Source organism: Mastigoproctus giganteus, chromosome 4 (genome assembly GCF_048544385.1).
Source record: "Mastigoproctus giganteus isolate SK-2022 chromosome 4, ASM4854438v1, whole genome shotgun sequence".
NCBI lineage: Eukaryota > Metazoa > Arthropoda > Arachnida > Uropygi > Thelyphonidae > Mastigoproctus > Mastigoproctus giganteus.
The window spans coordinates 175,043,819-175,067,561 of NC_143578.1; the positions used below are offsets into that span (position 1 = coordinate 175,043,819).

Here is a 23,743-nt window from a genome sequence, read left to right on the forward strand (position 1 = left end):
GAGAGTTGGAAGATTTTTGCAGTACAGTAAACCCTCGATTTAACGGATTTCGGATTTAACGGACTGGAATAATAATACAGTAATGTACATATTAATCTCGACCATATTATTTTTTTTAGGTTATACAAAACTTCAGTGATAATTTTAATTAAAAATTAATAATAATTACCTATTTTTAAAATAACCCATTATTGTTTTGTTAATTACCTACTTTTATTTTTATAATCAAATTCAGGAAATTGTTGTTTTTTATTCTTTCTGAAAATGTGTTCAAATAGATGTTTTCCCAGATTACAGATAAGAGCAGGCGGTGACTTGCAAGCCGAACATGACTCGGGACACTAAACTGTAGGTCTATCGACTTGCTTTGTTTCGGTCTCAGTATGCCTCAAGCTATCATGCAGTCAGGTTGTAAACAGAGCGTTTCTGTGATTTCTGAATTGTGACTTTATTTATTAAATAATTTTGAAATCCTTACAACTTAAAATGGCATCAAGTGATAGGGGAGTTAAAAGAAAATGTGTGAACTTAAATGTGGCACAGAAATTAGAGCTAATTGAGAAATCAGAACAAGACATCTCAGTGCATGTGTTTGTGAAATTTATGGCGTAAAAAAAAACTGTTTCTGATAACAGTAAATCAAAGGCAAAGTTGTAACATAATTTTATATTGTACAGTACTGTATATTGTATTAAAGCTTTTTTTTACATTAAGAACAAATTAAAATGCCCCCAGGTTACATTTGATTTAACAGACTTTCAGCATTAATGGACACCTCTTCTCCCCTATTAGTCTGTTAAATCGATGGTTTACTGTATTTCAAAATTTTTATTTATTTATTCCACAATTTCTCGTGGAAATCCTGATGGTGTTCTGCAGATTCCTGAGTGAGAAACACTGAGCTATATTATACTTAACATAGGCTCTTGATAATCATCGCATACATTTTTATTCTCTGTAGTTAAACTCATCAGTTCATTTGCCATCCATTTAGATCTAATCCATGAACAATATCTCTTAGTTAGTATAAAAAGCTAAGTAGGCTTCTACAGTTACTTCCTTAAACATCTTCCATTTATCATTTGCTTCTGTTAAGGATGTCAGCTGATCCCACAGAAAGGAATTTAAAAACTGTAATCACCTTTGGAAAAGCAAAATCCCTTCTCTTTACCCTTGACAGTGGTTTTATCTTTGAATAAATCCAACATCAATAAACTACGATCAATGCCATCTAGGAAGGTTTTTTTACCTGAAGTTCTTGCATGAAAAGTCACTCCTGATAATTACATTGAGTATTTAGGCCATTTTCATCATTCTACCTGATGATATTATACCAAATCAGATGGCCTCATGGTTTACACATCAGCTTTGGCCACAATGTCTAAACCATAAGGTTTACACATTGGGAAATTTTTTTGGGAAATGTTTCTAGGATTTTTTTTCTAGCTCTTATAAATAATGTGATAAGATGTATTTTAAGTGAATTATAATGACCAGTTTAAGAATGGTTTTTTTTTTTTTTTTTTTTTAATGGTTTCATACCTGTTGGTGTAACTCTGACAGTAATCAAGTCTGAGAGCCTGCCTAATCCTTGTCGAGTAACAGCAGCAACTCTAACAGCATACATAGCATGGCTGTCCAAACCAGTTAGTTCTGCAGACCAAGTTAATGGCACCCGCTTGCTATTCCACTGGTCTAGGTCTTCCACAGCAGTCTGTGTGTATAAAACCTAAAATCATAAAAATAAACAAAATATCTACTGACTTAATATTGCAATATGAAGAATTATTTAAATAAGATATTATTTACATTACACAAACAGACACATACAATGATTAAATAACACTTCATTTTAAGAATCTAGATCTGCATGACAATCCAGCCTTATATGCATTAATATATAAAAAAGGGTTGCTCACAAACATACGCTTTGATTTTCGAAATGTTCTAATTTTTTTGCTTAATAAAATATATTTTAAAAATAACTAATTCAAAATAATATATATTTGTTGGGGATTCCCATAAATAAACAAAAAATCCATCCGTTTGTATTATAGGTAATGTGCTTTTATATTTAAAACTAACCCATATTCATAAAGCTGATAATACTGAACATCAAATTTTGGGTCAAATCTTGTTACGGGCATGAAAGTAAGTTTACTTTATATATTTTGGGCTGCTAAACTTGGAAATAGTGCTTAAAATGGCAGATTGGCTCTTGTTTTTGAAAAAAGTAGTTTTTCATATGTATATAAGGTATTTTTTATTTATATGGCAGTAAGATTTAGCTACGAACATACTTGTATTCAGCATCGGGAGCACTCCATTTGCTTTTGTATCTTTCTTCCATTGCTGTGATGACTTAATGGAAGCATTCAACCATGTTCGTCACTAATGGTACCATAGTTTGGCGGGAAAAAATCCAGGTATGACTGCAAGAAATGCATCTTGAATGACATGTTGCACCCCAGTTTTTTGTAAGAAGTAAAGTGTAAAGTGTGTTTAGGGTCAAACGGCACCAGTGGTTTCCCCCATCTCTGCATAGTTTACATTGTGGGTGAACCAGTTGACTGGAAAAGCCAGAGATTTAAAAGTGTGTGGACTCTGTATATGTGTGATGGCTTGTACCATTGTTCATCTGGTCATTTAGCCACTGGGCCCCTATTGAGGCCCAACAATGCCCCACTTACGCCACATGGAGGCAGACCAGGAATCCAGAGGCCCAACATTGCCCCACTTACGCCACATGGAGGCAGACCAGGAATCCAGTAGTCTATTTCACTCTGGCAGATCCTGCCGCTTAATTTCCTGAGATTTCAGCGGCTAGGACATATAAAAAAAAAAAAAAAAAAAAAGAGAGAAAGACATGTCGACCTAGGGGTAGAATCGCTTGTTTTTGCTAGGCCAAGTTATGTTCATAAGAAGTAAAGTGCAAAGTGTAATTTCCTGCGATTTCATACCTTAGTTTTGCTGGGCCAAGTTATGGGCTTAAGATAATTTAGACATGTTAAGTTTTTGGTGTGTAGGGCTTTCGCTAGCTCTATAATTAGAGAGGGGGAGGCAAAAGGCTGGGGTAGAAAGTCAGAAGCATGGGGTCAATAGAGTAGGTAGCACCAGTTTTCAGTGGGGCATGCCCCTGCCCACACCACAGTGGAAGATATGGGGTGGAGAGGAGGGGAGGACGAAAGTAGGTATAAAGGTGAAGGGGGCTAGAGTGCCCTCTTCAGATCAACATATGGCTACTGGCAGCTACTGCTGCATTTCTGTTTTCAAGTTTCTTCACTCATGGGGCAAGCTCCGTCCTTGTGCTTGTGTCCCTTGTCTTTAGTTTCAGCCCTTACATTGTCCTGGCTGTTATCTCAATAGTGGTACTTGATGTCAGTCATTGTAGATGGTGATTAATGTCCTTCTCCTGACGAAGAGGTCTTGTGTGAACTGGGACTATGAAAAACTCAGTATCTATAAAATGGGATTCCAATCCTTTTGGTCGGTATCTTATTTTTGTTATAAGTATCCCTCTGAGGTCTTCGTATTGTGGGCACTCGTACAATGTGATTCCAGCTTTCTGTCTCCCCGCACATACAGTTGGGTTCTCAATGAGTCTGAATCTGTGCAGCTTCTCATTGTAGGGTCCGTGTCCTGTTATTAGAGATGTCAAATGGTACCCTGGGAAGTAAAAGGTCGGCTGTTTTGGGTAGATTTTCTGGAGGTCTGGTTATTTTGCCCTTGGTGGTCTCCGTCCATCTTCTCTGCCATAATTTTAGCAGGTGGGTCTGTAGCCTAGTTTTTTCTGTTTTTAGGTTGTTCGCTGGGTCAGTTCTGTAGTCCAGATGTGTGGCCGCCACTCCCCTGGATAGCAAGTATAGCAGACCTGTGCGAATGACCTTCAGGTCCAAAGGAAGCACTCCAGCAAGTACCAGCAGTGCTGGGGTACTCACTGTACTACATGCATGTGTCGTAGTTAAGAGTATGGTCCTTTGGATCATATACAGAATTCTTCTATTCACTGCCAATGCAGTTTTTGGGAACCAAATTGCTGAGGCATAAGTAATTGCTGGGAGAAACATTGTCTTGTCATATAGTGTCAGGGTTCTTTTTTTTTGTGTCCCCAGTCTTTCCTAGTAACTCTGGTTACCAGTGCAGAATAGCTCCGGATTTTTTTTCTTATGTACTTTAAGTGCAACTGGAACGAGAGGTTGTTGTCCAGGACCATGCCTAGGTACTAAAGTTGGTTTACAAACTTAATGGTGACATTGTCAATTTTTATTTGCGGCGGTCATCACAATTGCAGGGTTCCTTTAAGCAGGATTGAAGAGGTCTTTATGGGTGAAATTTTGAGCTGGTGTTTTGCGGCCCATTTCTGGAGTTGCAGCAGTGCCTGGTTTGCTTGGGTTTCCAACTGGGCCCGGGAATCCGCTCCCACGGTCAATATCAGGTCATTAGTGAAGGCTTGTGTCCTGACGGGTCCCAGATCCATCACCAAGAACTCATCTAACACCATATTCCACAGGAGTGTTCCCAGCACTGACCCCTGTGGACAGCCTCTGTCACTTCTCTTGTGACCTTTTGGTATTCTACATTGATCTCCACTCTTCTATGTGATAAATAGTTTTCCATGATCTTGAATAGGTTTGTTGGCACCCCTGCCTCCCTCAACCTCGCCAGGACACTTGACCACCAAAGTGAGTCAAACGCCCCAGCAAAGTCAACCGAGATGAGAAGCAGGTACTTGTTTCTACATTCCTGCACCGTCCTGAGTAGGTTTCCCAGTGCATCCACTGTCCAGGTCCCTGGCTTGAAGCCATACTGATTCACGGCATGGAGTCCAGCTTTTCCGTAGTGGGCAATTATTCTTCTGTGAAGTAGTCTTTCAAATACTTTACTTACCACCGAGAGCAGTGCGATGGGTCGATATGCATCTGGGCTTTCTGGGTTTTTTGGAATTAGTTTTAAGTTGGTCGTTTTAAAAGTAAAGTGTAAAGTGTAAGGTGTGTTTACGGTCAAACAGCACAAGGGGTTCCCCCCATCTCCACGTAGTTTACATTGTGGGTGAACCAGTTGACTGGAAAAGCCAGAGATTTAAAAGTGTAGGGACTTTGTATATGTGTGATGCCTTGTACCGTTGTTCATCTGGTCATTTAGCCGCTGGGCCCCTACTGAGGCCCAACGTTGCCCCACTTACGCCCCGTGGAGGCAGATCAGGAACCCAGTAGTCTGTTTCACTCTGGCAGGTCCTGCCACTTAATTTCCTGAGATTTCGGCGGCTAGGACCTTAAAAAAAAAAAAAAAAAAAAAGAAAGAAAGAAACGCGTTGACGTAGGGGTAGAATCGCTTAGTTTTGCTAGGCCAAGTTATGGGCGTATGGTAATTTAGATATGTTAAGTTTTTGGTATGTAGGGCTTTCGCTAGCGTATAGATAGAGAGGGGGGAGGCAGAAGGCTGGGCGGAGAAAGACAGAAATATGGGGCCAACAGAATAGGTAGCCCCAGTTTTCAGTGGGACCTGCCCATGTCCCACCAGAGTAGAAGATATAGGGTGGAGAGGAGGGGAGGACGAAAATGTCCCCCCTCCCCCCAAGGAAGTAGGTATAAAGGTGAAGGGGGCTAGAGTGCCCTCTTCAGATCGCCATATGGCTATTGGCAGCTATTGTTTCAAGTTTCTTTACTCATGGGGCAAGTTCCGTCCTTGTGCTTGTGTCCCTCATCTTTAGTTGCAGCCTTTACATTGTGCTGGCTGGTGTCTCAATAGTGGTACTTGATGTCAGTCATTGTAGATGGTGATTAATGTCCTTCTCCTGATGAAGAGGTCTTGTGTGAACTGGGATAATGCTCTATATTCATCCTGAGTATCTATGAAATGGGATTCCTTTTGGTAGGTATCTTATTTTTGTTATAAGTACCCCCCCCCCCCTCTGAGGTCTTCATATTGTGGGCACTCGTACACTATGTGATTCCAGCTTTCTGTCTCCCCGCACGTACAGTTGGGGTCCTCAGTGAGTCTGAATCTGTGCAGCTTCTCATTGTAGGGTCCGTGTCCTGTTATTAGAGATGTCAAATGGTACCCTGGGAAGTACCAGGTGGGCTGTTTTGGGTAGATTTTCTGGAGGTCAGGTAGATATCTTCTGGTTATCTCGCCCTTGGTGGTCTCCGTCCATCTTCTCTGCCATAATTTTAGCAGGTGGTTCTGTAATCTAGTTTTTTCCGTTTTTAGGTTGTTCGCTGGGTCAGTTGTGTAGTCCAGATGTGTGGCCGCCACTCCCCTGGATAGCAAGTATAGCAGACTTGTGCGAACAGCCTCCAGGTCCAAAGGAAGCGCTCCAGCGAGTACCTGTAGTGCTGGAGTACTCACTGTACTACACGCACGCATTGTAGTTATGAGTATGGTCCTTTGGATCATGTCCATAATTCTTCTATTCATTGCCAGTGCAGTTTTTGGGAACGAAATTGCTGAGGCGTAAGTAATTGCTGGGAGAAACGTTGTCCTCTAATATAGTGTCAGGGCTCTTTTTTTGAGTCCCCAATCTTTCCCCAATCTCTGGCTACCAGTGCAGAATAGCTCCTGATTTTTTTTTCTTATGTACTTTAGGTGCAGCTGGAACGAGAGGTTGTTGTCCAGTACCACGCCTAGGTACTTAAGTTGGTTTACAAACTTAATGGTGACATTGTCAATTTTTATTTGCGGTGGTCGTCGCAATTGCAGGGTTCCTTTAAACAGGATTGAAGAGGTCTTTATGGGTGAAATTGTTAGCTGGTGTTTTGCGGCCCATTGCTGGAGTTGCTGCAGTGCTTGGTTTGCTTGGGTTCCCAACTGGGCCCGGGAATCCGCTCCCACGGTCAATATCAGGTCATCAGCAAATGCTTGTGTCCTGACTGGTCCCAGATCCATCACTAAGAACTCATCTAAGACCATATTCCACAGGAGTGGTCCCAGCACCGACCCCTGCGGACAGCTTCTGTGCACTTCTCTTGTGACCTTATGGTATTCTACATTGATCTCCACTCTTCTATGTGATAAATAGTTTTCCATGACCTTGAATAGGTTTGTTGGCACCCGTGCCTCCCTCAATCTCGCCAGGACGCTTGGCCACCAAAGTGAGTCAAACGCCCCAGCAAAGTCAACCGAGATGAGAAGCAGGTACTTGTTTCTACATTCTTGCACCGTCCTGAGTAGGTTTCCCAGTGCATCCACTGTCAAGGTCCCTGGTTTGAAGCCATACTGATTCGTGGCATGGAGTCCAGCTTTTCCGTAGTGAGCAATTATTCTTCTGTGAAGTAGTCTTTCAAATACTTTACTTACCACCGAGAGCAGTGCGATGGGTTGATATGCATCTGGGCTTTCTGGGTTTTTTTGGGTTTTTTTGGAATTAGCTTTAAGTTGGCCGTTTTCCATGCCTTTGGAAAGTGGCCGGCTTCCAGGCATCTGTTTTATAGGGTGAGCAATAGGTACAGTGCATATTCCATAGTTTTCTTTAAGATTTCAGGCTCAATCATGTCGAGACCTGGGCATTTCTTGCTTCTTACTCGACTAGCTGCCACGCTGAGCTCGTCATTGGTAAAGGGGAGTTCCATTGCCTGTTTGGTGTAACTGGCATTGCTCTCGCATATTTCGCTCTGTGCTGGTAGTATCGGCATCGCTGGTTTCTGGTAGATTGTGTCTAATATATTGTCCATCGACTGCTCCCAGGTCGTGGTAAGGTTTCCCTGCCGGGTCCTGGTGGTGGCATTCACCTCCCCTCTGGGCATTTTGTTGGTGGTTACCTTGTAGACTAGGCCCCAGGGGTCAGTGTTTCCTTCTGTGGATACTAAGAGCTCCCAAGAGCGTCTTTTGCTCTTCTTAATGGCATCAGTATAGCGGTTTCTTATCTCCCTATATTGTTGTCTCAGGACTTCGACTTCGTTTGCAGGCCATGATCTGCGGGCCCTCTGAAAGTCCTTCCTTGCTTTTATCGTTTGCCGCCGGAGCATGGCAATTTCTCGAGTCCACCAGGGTACTGCCCCAGTTGGGGGTGTTTTTTTTTCTTATTGCTTGGTTACTGATAGTTGTCATCAGTTCTGTAGTAACTTTCTGCAGGTCGTCCGGGCTGTTCAATGGGTTTAGGGTTAGTGGGTTACTGTTGATCGCTGTGGTCAGCAGTTCTTTGAATAGCAGCCAGTCCGCTTTGGCAACTGCATATCTATGGCATCGTTGGTTGATTGTTGTTGCTCTTGTCATTGTTCTTGTTATTGTGCAAGTAATAACTCGGTGATCCGAGGTGGTCCAGGCTTCCTCCACCCTCCAGTCGGCCACGTGGTTCGCCAGGTTCCTAGTGGCTAAGGATATGTCGATTGTGACCTCCCAGAGGGTGTTACAGAATGTCGGTAACTGGTGTGGCTGGTTTAGGACCGCTAACTGTGATCCTGTCGGGTAATTCTCAAGCTGCTGTCCGTTTGCTGTCCCTTTTCTATCATCTGTAGCGCTATACCATAGCGGGGAGCGGCAGTTTACATCCGCGCCTATTATGATTCTTTTGTTTGGCAGGATGTTCTGTAGGTAGCGTAGGTAGTTGATGGCGATCTCTATTTCTTGTCCCGGTCTACCGTATAGAGCCACCACGTAGAGGGAACCCAGTGCTGTGATGAGTTGGGCACAGGCTGCCCAAGCCATGCATAGTTGCGTTATTCTTGTTGCGGTAATATTCTTGTTTCTGACCAATACCGCCGCCCACGGGGTGTCTTCTTCTGTGTGGATCACTTTATATTGTAATGGGTAGCCCACCACCCGCCTTGCATGGACATATGGCTCCTGTAATATAATAACGTCTATGTTCTCTTCATCGCCCTTGACCCGAATCTGGTCAGCCACCGCTTTTGCTCGCTGGGCATTTGTTTGTATTATTTTGATCATGGTTGTGTTATATTTCTTAATTTTTGTACCCATATTCGATTCTGTTTTGGTAGGTGCTCTTGGCTTTTATATAGATTGGGCAGTTAGATCCCTGATTGAGTGTGTATATTCGAGTTTCGTTGTTTTACAATTTGCGCATGTGGCTTCCTTGTCTTTGTGTGGGCATTCTTTATATTCGTGGCCCTTTTCAGTGCAATGTCCGCATGTTGGGACTGTCTGGGAACAGACGTGGCTGGAGTGGCCAAACTTACAGCATCTAAAGCATTTCGGTACTGCCACCCGCTCACGAAAACGATAGCTTCCCCATTCTATGTAGACCCTTGTCCGGTCCTTTAGGACTTGCCACGCTTCCGGGATTAGTTCCACACTCCAGCTGTTTTTTAAGCCTCCTCTCGCCTCTATGTGGAACTTTGGTGTTATCACTTCTTGCAGCTGCTTGTCCGGGATCTCGCATTGGAGGTTTCTGTGGTAAAGTTTTTCAGCTATCTGGGTGGCTGTAATTTCTGGGCTAACGTCATAAATTAATATATTTGGTCCCTTCCTTTTGGGCAGCTGGGCCGTTAATCCAAGGGCTTCAATCTTGGGGTTTTCAATGATGCTCTGGATTACTTGCTTCATCTCTGTCTCTATTACCAGTCCTACATCTCTCATCTTTCTCATCCCTTTTATTCGTGTTAGCTTTAGGTCCTCCTTCATGTTATTTATTAATTTTGCTTTGAGGTCTTCGCTTGTGGGAATTTTTCCTGTTTGTTTCGGTCTAAGTATCACCAGGTTTGGTGTTGGTAGGAGCGTCTTCCTCTTCTGGTGCGTTGTTATTGTCTGGTGCGTTGTTGTCTGTTGTGTTTCTGTTGGGGTCCTCAGCGCTTCTGAATATGTCGGGGCGCGCTGTGGCATTTGTCTTGCCCTGCATTCGATGTAGGCGTGTAGCTATGTGATGGCTCTCTCGTTTTCAACATGTGTGTCATGCAGGATTGTCTCCATCTTGTGAAAGATGGTGACAATCTGTGATCTCAGGCCAGACGATATCCTACTGGGATTCTCCTTAAAAATGGTTTCGAGGGCCGATTTCAGAAAGAGAGTTTTCTCGTATACGGAGCCTTCTGGTATGGTATGGTCCAGACATAGTTCTTGTTGTTTTTCATCATTTCTTTCTTTTTGCGATGCATTGGCTTCTGGCTGTTCCTTTGTTTCAACCCGAGATCGTGTTTTGCGTTCCGGTTCGGGAACCAATCGCTTGTGGGTTTTCCGCTTGGTTGGGGGGGGGGGGTCCCAGGTCGGGTGTCCTCTATATCCTCCAGTTGATCAATAATGATGGGATCATCATTTTGTGTCTCTGTCAGGGAGTGTTTGTGCTTGTCTTTCCCCTCCATATCCGTGGATTCCGGGACTGTTCGGTTAATCGGGTTCACAATGTTGGGGTTAGATGGTTTGTTAAAAATGATGGCGATTGATGCCAACCACAAGTTCGTGGGTGTATTTGAAGGCACACAGTGGACTGTGGAAGTTTTGGGTCTCCCCACAGCACTTGGAGTAGCGGCGAAGACGTTTATGGCATTCAGATTTCTGGCAGAAGTACAGGTGCGAAGATAGTCTCTCTCTCTCTCTCTCTCTCTCTCCATGGAGAGTTTATGGTGAGGGGGCACATTAAAGTCATATTTCTTTGGTGATATTATTCGGTAAAGGCACAGATTTATAGAGCACAAAAACTGCTCAGTTTGCACTAGTTGGGGAACCTACCCAGTCAAGGTGTCAGGTGGAAACACGGCCACCGTGTTATATCGGCAGCCACTCTATAGCCCTGTTGTCAGCGACATGGTGACCATGCGGTCTGGCAACAAAGGATACAGATAAATAATGCTTCAACCTGACCAATTCCCAATATATAGGCAAAAGTTCTTCACCAGTGGAATCCAGTCCAGTTTGTCTTCAAGTGAGCATACATTTCATGGCACTGACGGAAGTAAAACACATTTTTTAAACTGAAATTTCGCGGAGCGATGAAACACACGTCTGTTCACAACGGCAGCCATATTGGCGATCCGTTTTAAAAGTAATGGGATCTTCCAAAAGCTGCCTGTAGTTGCCAGCTATAAAATTTCCTAGAAAACCAGTCGCAACATTAAGAAAGGCTTTCCGCACTGATTTCTCATTATCACATTCGACCTGTTTGTCTTTGAAAAGTTGCCTTATTTGTGGACCAATGAAAATGCCTACATGACCGTTCACTTCCAAAGCCTTCACGAAATTTTTCATGATACCCAGTTTGATGTGGAGTGGTGGAAACAAAATTTTATTTCGATCTACCAGAGGTTCAACTGCTACGTTCTTCATTCCAGGTATTAATGATTTTTTATCGATGCCAACTCCTCTTCTCGTGGTGCATATCCTTGGAACAACTATCCCACTTGCTGAGAAAGCAACAATACTTAGTGTAACCATTTTGTAGTCCAAATAAAATGGCAATTACCTTGAAATCACCACATATCTTCCACTCATACTTCTGACAGTGTACACCAAAGAGGATGTTCTCCATGTTTGCATATGCATCTTTTTGTGGACGGCATGTGCAAGAGGTATTGAAGGAACCATATTTCCATTGTGTAATAATACAGCCTTAAGGCTAACCTTTTCATACTTGAAATATTCTTTATTTCAAGTATGAAAGGTTACTTTCACAGAATTATCTAGAAGATTCCACAGATTTAGTAGGGGCATATGATGCAAGAAAGCAAGCTTAGGCAGCATCATCCAAAAAAAAAAAAAAAAAAAAACCCACTTCCATTTCACCCTGCCATTCGTTCGAAATACCTGTCCAGCTGAGCCTTAAATTTATTTAGGCTATCAACTTCCACAACAAGGGATGGAAGTCTGTTCCACCAACCAACCACCCGCTGGGTAAAGACAAATTTCTGCACATCTATCCTACATCTTTCCTCAATCTTAATTTATGCTTTCTCAGGTGATTATTCTGAGTAAGAGGAAGTATCCCATCAGCATTGAGCATGCTCAAATCACTCAAGGCTTTATACACCTCTATCAGATCACCTCACTGGTTCCTAGTCTCCAGACACTGTAATTTGCAAAACTGAAGCCTATCTTTGTAAGAGCAACCCTTTGTTCCATTCACTAATTTTGTTGCCCTTCCCTGTACTCGTTCCAGCAGCTCTACATCCTTCTTGAAATGAGGAATCCAGACCTGTATACAGTACAGAAGGTGTGGCCTGACCATTCACTTATACAAGGGAATGATCACCTCCTTATCCCTGCTAGAAAAATTCCTATATATCATTGGCAAGACACTATAAGCTACACTTCCAGCCCGTCTGCACTGCTCAGACAACTTCATATCTGCCTGTACAATTACCGTCAGGTCTTTTTCATTCTTTACCACTGTCAGCGTAGTACCACAGAGTAGATACATTGCTCTGGGGTTGCTGTTTGCCATACACAGTACTTTACATTTGTCAATGTTAAACTTCATTTGCCACTTCTCAGCCCATTTGTCAACCTTTCCAGATCCTGTTGCAGCAGCATAGCATCAGTAGTGTCCTTAACAACCCTGCCAACCTTTGTATCATCTGCAAACTTGGACATGAGACTCAAGACAGAGAAGAAAATGCATGGGATGCATATAAATTATCAAGTGACTCAGAAATCTATGGCAGATATAAGCTAGTCTGTAATCAAGTCACAAAGGAGTTTAGGCAGGCGAAGGCAGATTACAATAAATCTTTTGCAAAAGATGTTAAGAAAAACAGCAAGGATTTCTTTACTTATATAAATTCTAAAAGGAAAAGTTTGAAAATGGCAGAAGGTTATCAAATTGTAGCAGGGTGCTTAATAATGTTGTAATAACTGAGAGCAAAGTGGAGGAGAAATTATTGAAGTTAAACATAAGAAAGGCACCTGGTGTGGATAGGATCTATCCAGTTATATTAAAGGAGGAGGCAAAGTAACTAAGCAAACCCTTAGCCATAATTATGAGAGCATCCTGGGACTAAGTGGAGGTCCCCATGGACTGGAGATGTGTAAATGTATCACCAATTCGCAAAGGGTGATCGAAGGGTGACACGAGTAATTACAGACCAGGTGCCTGATTCCGGTTGGCAAATTTGATAGGATATTATGATGTGGTCACAAAGGAACTGGATGCAAAAAATAATTTTGATATCATATATTCGGATTTCAGGAAAGCTTTTGACACTGTTGTGCATGGAAGACTATTGTACAAATTGGAGCAGAATGGTATTAAGGGTAAGTTGCTACAATGGATAAAAGGATGGTTGAGTGGTAGAAGACAGAGGGTGGTAATCAATGGGTGCCGCTCTTTGTGGACTAATGTTATTAGTGGAGTTCCACAGTGTTCGGTGTTGGGTCCACTGTTGCTATGTATATTTATCAATGATATTGATGAAGGTATATCAGTCTCAGTGTCAAAGTTTGCAGATGATATGTAGGTTGGCAGGGTTGTTAATGACAGTAATGGCAGTGTGCTACTGCAACAGGAACTAGAAAATTTGGGAACATGGTCTGAGAAGTGGCAACTGAAGTTTAACATTAACAAATACAAAGTACTGCATATGGGTAGAAGTAACCCCAGAGAAACGTCCCAAATATGTGGTACTACACTTAAGGTGGTAGAAAATGAAAAAAGACCTGGGAGTAATTGTGCAATCAGATATGAAGTTTTCTGAGCAAAGCAGACAGGCTGCCAGGGCAGGTCATGGACTTTTGTCAATGATATATAGGAATTTTGATAGCAGGGAAAAGGAGGTGATTGTCCCTCTGTTTAAGGCAATGGTCAGTCCATGCCTTGAGTACTGCGTACAGGTCTGGAAGCCTCATTTTAGGAAGGTTGTAGATTTGCTTGAGCGTGTACAGAGAAGGGAAACAAGATTGGTGAGGGGAATGAAGGGATCCTCTTACCAAGAGAGGCTTAAGTTCTGCAGTGGCTGGAGACTAGGCACCTGCGCGGTGATCTAACTGAGGTGTATAAGGCCTTGAATGGGTTGAGCATGCTGAATCCTGGTGGGATCCTTCCATTTGTTCAAATTGCAAACCTAAGGGGGGCATAAATTCATTATTAAGAAAAGACAGATGTAGAATAGATGAGCGGAAATTTGCTTTTAGCCAGCGGGTGGTTAACTGCTGGAACAAACTTCCATCTGTAGTTGTGGAAGTTGATAGGTTAAATAAATTTAAGGAGGAACTGGACAGGCATTTGGAGGGAATGGTGTGATTTTTTTTTTTTTTTTCTTGCATCACATGCCACTACTACTATTACTATTAAGGTTGATATGCCATCATCAATATCCTTTATAAATACAGAAAACAATAATGAACCCAACACTGAACCCTGAGGGACTCCACTAATAACATTAGTTCACAATGACAGTGTTCATTGATTACCACTCTGTCTTCTCCCCCTCAACAATCCCTTTATCCATAGCAGCAATTTGCCTCCAATGCTACACTGCTCCAATTTATGCAGCAATCTTCCATGTGCAACAGTATTAAAATCCTTTCTAAGATCCAAACATATAATATCAAAGTTATTCCTTCCATCCAGTTCTTTTGTGACTTCATCACAGTATCCAATCAAATTGGTCAAGCAAGACTTTCCCTTAACAAAACCATGCTGTGTCCGAGCAACAACTGAAGTCTTCTCTAGATGATCCTGCAGTACTTCTTTAACCAGTGCCTCCATTAATTTTCCTGACACAGAAGTTAAACTCACAGGTCTATAATTACTTGTGTCAGCCTTTGATCCTCCTTTATGAATTGGGGTCACATTTGCACATTTCCAGTCTATGGGTACCTCCCCTGAGTCCAAAGAAAGTCTCATAATTATGGCTAAAGGTTTGCTTACTTCCTTTGCTTTAATATAACTGGATAGATCCCATCCATCCGAGATGCCTTTTTTATGTTTATCCACAACAATTTCTCTTCCACTTTCCTCTCAATTATTACAAAATCATCTAGCTCACTGCAAGAGTTTACTTAAGCTCTGGTGTTCCCATTCCTGAATAACTCCTCATGTGTGAATGTAGATGCCTGAGCAGGATCCTCAACTGTTGAAACATCAATATGCAGTGAACCAATCTGATGCATCGCTTTCCTTCTAGAGTTTACACAGGTAGAGAACTCTTTTCTGTTTTTCTTTGCATCTTTGCCAAGGATTTCTCATAATATGCCTTTGCCTGCCTAATCTCCTTTGTGACTTGGTTACAGACCAGCTTATATCTATCATAGTCTTCCACGTCGCCCATTAATTTATATGTATCGCATGCATTTTTCTTCTCTGCCATATGTCTCATTAGTTTATCTGACATCCATTTAGGCCTAAACCTTGAACAATATTTCTTAGTTCATATGTAAAGCCTAGTAGTTTCCAAGATAAGTTCATTGAATGCTTCCCATTTTGAATTTGCTGTTGGTAATATCATCAGTATGTCCCACTGTACAGAATTTAAATACTATCTCAGACCATCGTAGTCGCCTTTACGAAAACAAAAACCCTTCCGTTTACTCCTGATGGTAGTTACCTCTTTGAGTAAATCCCACTTCAGCACACTGTGATCACTGCCACTTAGTGGTTCCTTTATCTGTAGATTCTTAATGCATGAAGAATCACTACTGATAATGAGATCAAGGGTATTAATCCCTCTAGTTGCCTCCTGATCATGCTGATGAAAACAATCATCCAATAAATCGACAAAAGCCTTGCTAGTGTGTGAGTGACTAACCCACAAATTCCAGTCAATATCTGGGAAATTAAAATCCATCATTATAAGACTCTGATTTACTGGCTCACTCTATTCTCTGTACAGTTTCTTATTATACTCTTCAGAGTCATTAGGCCTATAGCAGACTCCTACTCTCAATTTAGATCTCCCAATGATTATGTCACACCAAACTGACTCAACACTGCACTGTCCAGCGATGTCGACTGTCTTCACTTCCTTGGATTTTATGTGTTTCTAAACTAATAGCATAAAACTTCTCCTCCCTTCCTATCTATCCTTTCTGTACACACTGTACTCCCCAAATTCCAGTTCTGCTTCCTTATATCTGTGTGACACCATGTCTCTGATATCCCAACAATATCTGCCTTTAATGTTTTGAGCAATACCTCAAATTCATGAAATTTATTTATCAAACTCCTAGCATTGGTGTACATGCAAGCATACAGGCACTTGTTCCTATTCTTAGCTACCCTAAAACAACCCATGTGTTTACTTGTACTGCAATGACTCCCAGCAGTCCCTGAAGTACCCTGCATCTTGTTTTACAGGCGGCTGCTCATTACAAAAGAAGCAGTGCAAGAATCACTTTCACCTCTGCCGGAGGCTACTGTTAATCTATTAGTCCTTGTATCCCCCCAAGATAGCAGATTTCTGACCCACCTAACACTGCCTCGATAGCATCAGCAAATATTCTTGCACCATTCCTATTTAAGTGTATCCCATCCCTGTAGAAGCAGTCTCTCCTGTTAACAAGTACAGACCAGGCTGAAAAAAATTCTACCCCTTGAGCCTTGCACAATCTTTCCAGGGCCGAATTGATTGACAAGGCTCTCATCATATACTCCCTCCTATCGTGTCCCGGCAGAATTGCAGACACTTTCAAATTCAACCCGAATTCACGGCTTTTTTTCAACAGTGACCTGTACTTGTTAAGTAATTCTGCCAGTCACCTACTCTTAATATCATTAGTGCCATCGTGTACAACTATATCATCTTTTGTGCCCTTAAAAGATGATATCTGCTCTACAATGTCATCAACCTTTGCCCCTGGCAGACATACACTGGCCCTGTTCCACCTATCCTTTTTCAAAGCATGTTTCCCATTTCCCTGACAATAGAGTCACCAACAACTACTAGTTCCTGTGGGACCAGCGCATTCTGGTTTGCCACTGTGTTGTGTGATGACCAAGTGTAAGCTCTGGCGTTGATGGGTGCAGCTGAGAGCTTGATGGAATCCCTCAATTTAGATCCTTCGAGGGCATCCACCCTGTCTTTCAAGCTCTCATATAGGCCCATAACAACACTGAGTTGTTGCCTGATTTCATTACACTCCTTACATCGCACACACACAAAGACATCCCCCATAACAATATCATGTTCCGTACCCGATTGCTGCACAAACATCATGCAAGCAGTGCATTTTAAAAGGCTGTGATTCAGAGGGCAACTGCCCCCCTCAATTCTCCCATTAGCTTGAGCCTTTTGCTTTGCTGCTCTGGTCTGAGTCATGATTTCGATTTAATTTCAATTTCAATGCAAAATTATAACCTTATACTTGTATCCCAACACAGTTATAACGCTATATATATTTTGCAGTATCGAGTATTATCTACGAGTTCCATTTATATAACTTCCGTATCAAGTTATGTATTAATTAATTATGTTATGTTTGTAATCTAAATCGTTATAACTTAGTTAAAAAGTACAATTTAATTGACAATGAAGTTTAACAAGATTAATAGATTTTACTGATTGATTGACAATATTATATTATATATTGTACTATACTAGCTTAAGCTATCTAGTTCGGGATATAATATTGTGTTGTATAACAATGGCGGCAAGTTACAAACGGTAAATCTACGAACACTTAAGTATTAATTAACTTCCAAATCTCGCTGTCTCAATTCAGAATAAACTAAGAATCCTGACTAGGTCTATAAGCTACTTACAGAAAATAATTTGATGTAACAATTGGTCAATAAAACGGCTAAATATGGCTAAAAAGTTCTCGTTCAGCGGAGCTGCAACTTGTAACACGTGAATTTGATACCCTTACCGATACTAAGTAATACCTACAAAATGTCTATCTAAGTTAAACTTTAAGTATCGTAACTAGGAATAAAAAGCTACTCTAGAAAATACGTTAATATGCCAATTTCAGCTAATAAAACAGAAAAAACTTCTCTATTCCAAGAGCAGTAAAAAACTTCACCTGCACAAGGCTATTCTCGTTCTGAAGACTGTTGGTAACATCATCAGTTGGTCCCACTGTATAGAATTTAAATACTGTCTCAGATCATGGTAGTTGCCTCTACGAAAGCAAAAACCCTTCCCTTTTCTCCTGATGGTAGTTACCTCTTTGAGTAAATCCCATGGGCTCACATCTGGTGGGTATGGGCTTAGCACACTCAGGGTCCTGAGCTGGACATCATCACTCTTCTCTTTCTTGGTGATTACCTTCTCAGGGTAGGGTAATTCGGGAAATTTTTTTTTGGCTGGTGCGGCATAAGCGTCAGGCTTCCTTGCACCATATAGCTGCTGCTAATACTACTAATAATAATAATAATAAATCCTGCTTCAGCACACTGTGATCACTGCCACCTAGTGGTTCCTTTATCTGCAGATTCTTAATGCATGAAGAATAATCAGATCAAGATAATCAGATTGCCTCCTCTAGTTGCCTCCCAAACATGCTGGATGTAGAAAACAATCATCCAATAAATCCACAAAAGCCTTGCTAGTGTGTGAGTGGCCAACCCACAAATTCCAGTCAATATCTGGGAAATTGAAATCCCCCATAATAAGACTCTCTAATTTACTGGCCCCCCTCTATTTCGCTGTACAGTTTCTTATTATACTCATCAGAGTCATTAGATCTATAGCACACTCCTACTCTCAATTTTGATCTCCCAGTGCTTATGTCACACCAAACTGACTCGACACTGCACTGTCCAACGATGTCGACTGGCTTCATTTCCTTTGATTTTATGTGTTTCTTAACTAATAGCATAACCCCTCCTCCCTTCCTATCCTCTATCCTTTCTGTACGCATTGTATTCCACAAATTCCAGTTCTGCATTCCATATATCTGTGTGACACCATGTCTCTGATATCCCAACAATATCTGCCTTTCATGTTTTGAGCAATACCTCAAATTCATCAAATTTATTTACCAAACTCCTAGCACTGGCTGAATATCTTGACTATTAACCTCCACCTTACTGGAATTGTAATTATCACAAATCACCAAATTTTAGTTTTACACACATTCAGAAACAATCCTTTTTTTTTTTTTTCACTTGCTACACATACTCCTCAGAGTTTCATTAAGATAATCCTTGGAATTGAAAATTAGCACAGTATCATCGGCATAATGAAGGTTGTTTATCTTCAGTCTTCCAATTTTGATGCCAGTCTCTAAATCTTTCAAAGCTTCACACATAATATCTTCAGCATAAATGTTAAGAAGGTGAGGTGACAAAATATAGCCCTGCCTGAAACAGCTACTGATTCTAAAAAAGTCCGTGTTTCCCATGTTGGTTCTCACAGTATCTTCCTGTTCTCAGTACAGTACAGTACCTTAATCAGCTGAATTATGTGAATTGGGAATCCCATAATAGCCACCGTTTCTCATAGTTTCTCATGTTGAACATAATCAAATGCTTTTGAATAATCTATAAAACACAAAACGACTGGAACATTGAATTCTTTGTGTTTTTTAATAATCAGTTGCTAACTGAAGATTTGATCTCTAGTTCCTCTGCCCTTCTGAAACCTGCTTGCACTTCTGGCATTTCTTCTTCATGTTTTCTTGAAATTCTGTTTAAGAAGAATCTTGCTAGCATGAGAAATTAGGCTAATAGTCCTGGAATTTGAGCAATTTTCAGATCTCCTTTTTTTGGTAAGGAAATGAAAATTGATTACTTTAAATCTAATGGCGACTATTCCTGTTTCCCAAATCTTCACAATAATTTTATGAAAAAACTTGCTGCCCCCCCCCCCCACCTGTAGCTTTAATCAATTCAGCTGGGCTTTAATCAATTTCAGGTGACTTGCCACATGGCAATTCTCTGATAGCTTTTTCGACTTCTTTCAGTTTCCTGATCTTTGACCGCTCTCTAATGTATCTATTTGCTGAATCTTTAATAATGGTTTTTATATTTTCCCACATTTCCTCAGGCAGGTTATCATCATCAACCAATTCTAAGAGCTTGAAAACGATTGCCTGTTTCAAATACATAATTGTTTGGAATATTTTCTACATCCAATTGTCTAGGGAAAACTGTATTCAAGCTTTTTCAGCTTCAGCTTAAGAATGACATGGAGTAGCAAATGATCACTGCCACAATCTGCTCCAGGAAGTGTCTTTGCTATGATTACACTGGAATGCCACCTCTGCTGAATAAGGATGTAATCAAGCTGATTCCTTTTTTTTATGATCAGGAAATGTTGCTGAAAGCAGGTTTTACATATTATTATTATTATTATCTATATGGTGCAAGGAAGCCTGCGGCTTATGCTGCACCAGCCAAAAATTTCCCTAGTTACCCTGAGAGAGAGAGAGAGAGAGAGAGAGAGAGAAAGAGAAAGAGTCAAAAGTAGAAGAGAATCACCAAGAAAGAGAAGAATGATGATATCCAGCTCAGGACCCTGGGTGTGCCAAGCCCATACTCACCAGAAGACAAAATGCAATTAAACTTTCTCCCCGTTCATTTCTAGTGTCAAGATCAAACCTACCACATTCCGGACTAGAAGAGAAATAACCCATGAGTATAAAATGTCCTTTTTGGGACCAGATCAAGATTTGTTTGGAGATTTTCATAATAAACATCCATATCATCATCTGTGGATGTTGATGTCCGAGCACATGTAACTAAAATTGTGAGATTTACTGGATGGCTCTGATGTCTAACTCTCATCATCTACTATTAATAGGATTGTATCCAAGAAGAGACCTTGAACCTTCCTTATTCAAAATGACAGCGACACCATGTTCTTTTACTAGGTCACTTCCAGAAAAAACAACCAAATTTCCATTTCTAGTTTTAAAATGACCTTGTCCTGTTCACATGCTTTGTTTGCTCCTAAAATGTCAATTTTGTACCTAACCATTTCATTGATGACCATGGTGTCCATCTTGCCCTCTTTTAAACTTGTTACATTCTATGTGGTCATGTTTACCCTCTTCTTCCTTAAATTTAATTTTGCAGGGCACACAGTGGCATCCGGGATCAGGTTAACAGCAATTTTTGGAGTTATTTTTGTTATGGTCTCTGTGGCATCAGATAATGTGGTGGTATGCCACCACCTACCAGATGGCCGATTTTGAAAGGGGCCGGCTTTAATCATAGAAAGAGTCATCATGTATCCCATGAGATGCTCCGGAAAAGAAAGGAGACTACAGCAGTTTCCTGCTTAGTGAGAAGGCTAACGACTGGCTTTCGCCTGGTTTCCAGAGGTCATCATTCATTATTCCTCTTCCTCCTTCTTCAATATCTAATTAATGTCCGATATTTCCAATTAATTATGTTAAATATATTTTTAAAAAATTTTCACTCAAACCATAAAGTATGCAATGCTTCCTTACCATAAAACATATTTTCATGCTGATTCGCAAAGTCTTAACCTCCAATGAATACATTTCTTATGTTTTAAAATATTTGCTCCCATATTTCAAATTTACACTCCTTTCATATAACATTAATAGTTGCACAATCTTACATGACACAAATACTGCGCAAAAAGGAGGAATCTCATAGAGAATAACCGTTAACTTTTTTTTTTTTTTAATGTAAACCCCAAACCGGCCAGGCGTTAGAACCTATAGTACTTAGTACCGTGCTTGGGTTGAAGGTTGAGAAAACGAAAGAATATATTTGTTGGCATTGGACTTGAACTTCTGTAGACTGTAATTTTCAGGAAATACGTATGAAGGAAGGTTGTTCCAGAAAACGGCAGTTGTATGAATAAACGAGGAAGATGAAAAGTTGGTTCTGTGAGTTTGAAGTTGGATAGTAAATGGATGTTGGCTGGTGGCGGCATGTGTTCGGACTGTTTTGAAAGAGAGAGCGGGAATTATAGAAGCTAATTCAGAAGAACAGTGCCCATGGAAGTATCTGTAGAAGAGGCATGCAGCAGAAACAGTACATCTAAGAGACAGGGAGTGCAGAGACTTTGTTAAAGATGAGTCATTAATTAACCTAACTGCCCTCTTCCGAATGGAATCAAGAAGCCTGAGAGAAGTTTTGGGAGCACCACCCCAGATGTGGGAACAATATTCCATGGTAGGGATTTGCGATTTATACAGAGTGAGCAGCTGTTTGGAAGAAAAGTAACGCCGAGAGCGAAAGAGAAAACCAAGTTTTTTAGATGCAGAGGGAGCAGTATTTGTAATGTGCTTGTGCCAAGAAAGATTAGAAGTCAGGGTAATCCCCAAAAGAGATATATCATTTTGCCTAGAAATCGGAGTGTCACTAAAGATAAGCACAAGAGCAGAAGAATCCTTTTTGCGAGATATAAGACAAGACTGAGTTTTAGAAGGGTTGAAATCAACTAAATTGTCTTTGCCCCATTGGAGAATTACCTGAAGATCGGGATTTGAAGAATTGGTAGCATATTTTCGAGAAGTTGAAGCTGATTAAGCAGGACAAGGTTTCTCAAAATGGAAAGTGGAATGTAATGTGCTATCATCGGCAAAACTATGGATAGGATTTACAGTCAATGGAAGAAGGTCATTAATATACAAGAGGAAAAGAGTGGGGGAAAGAACTGAACCTTGGGGGACACCGGCATTAGTGCAGAAGTTAGAAGACAAAGAGCCATCTACCATCACCCTCAGTGAGCAATCAGAGAGAAAACTGGATAACCAATTACTAAAAACAGTTGGCAAACCATAAGATGGAAGCTTGTTTAGAAGACCTTTATGCCAAACACGATCGAAAGCCTTTGAGATCTCAAGAGCAACTACTTGTGTTTCACAGAAACTTTCCATTGAATTAGTCCATAAATGGGAAACATAAGCCAGAATATCACCAGTGGATCGACACTGACGGAATCCATACTGGCGATCGTTGATCAGACAGAAGGTTTCTAGGTAGTTTAAATTTTGGCGGTTAATTGATTTCTCCATTACTTTAGAAAGAGTAGAAGTAATTGCAATGGGACGATAATTGGATGGGAGGGATTTGTCACCCTTTTTAGGAACTGGCGGGATATGAGCAAATTTCCAAGCAGAAGGAAAAACACCTTTGGAAAAAGAAAGTGAAAAAAGGTGGCAAAGAATAGGAGTAAATTCAGGAGCACAGGTTTTGAGAACAAGTGGAGAAATACCATCGGGACCTGGAGCTTTCTTAGCATCAAGATTCATCAAAATCTTTCAGACATCCTTTTGACGGAAGACCACAGGAGGCACTGAATGGAGCGTGTTGGGAATAGTGGGAGGTGTTTTGTCAAGATCGTTAATGCATGAGTTGGAAGAAAAATGGGATGCTAGCAGGTCAGCTTTATCCTTGACTGAAGTGACAACAGAACCATCTGGTTTGGACAGAAGTGGGAGCAGAGATGGGCAAAAGTTGCGGCCAATAGCTTTGGCAAGAGACCAGAATGCTCGGCTACCATTAGGGCAAGAAGCAAGTTTTCTACTCTTAGCCTGTTCAAACTCTAGTTTGGACTGGTTAATAACTGCTTTACAATTGTTGCGAGCTTTGGTGTAGGCTCATGAAACTGAAAATGAAACTGAAGAATTAGAAACAAGCCAAATACGATATACAACATTCTTCTCTTGAACAGCCTTAGCACATTTATTGGAAAAACAAGGTTTAGATAAAGGACGAGATTTTAAAGTGGAGTGTGGGATAAAGGATTCCATTCCTGCAAGAATAATTTCACTGACACGATCTGAGCAAACGTTGACATCAGAACTTTTGAAACAGTAATTCGACCAAGCAAAAGAAGAAAATAAGTCTCACAGGTCATCCCATTTTGCATTATTGTAATGCCAAACAATACGAGATTGGGAATAGCCATGAAATAAAGGTTCCATTGGAGAAGAGACAATCACCAAGTTGTGATCTGAAGTGCCTAAAGGACCTCTCACTTTGACTGTATATTTA

At 41.0% G+C, this 23,743-nt stretch overlaps 1 protein-coding gene across 6 annotated transcripts in view; it reads right to left on the minus strand.

The window, feature by feature from the left end:
- LOC150087215 (tyrosine-protein phosphatase Lar-like) overlaps positions 1–23,743 on the minus strand; it is a 1,652,393-nt gene that overhangs the window by 480,242 nt on the left and 1,148,408 nt on the right. For all 6 annotated transcript variants that reach the window (XM_090371077.1, XM_090371082.1, XM_090371081.1 and 3 more), the window contains one exon: positions 1,543–1,729. In XM_090371077.1, the coding sequence (XP_090227203.1) occupies positions 1,543–1,729 (187 nt within the window). The remainder of the gene's footprint in view (positions 1–1,542; positions 1,730–23,743) is intronic.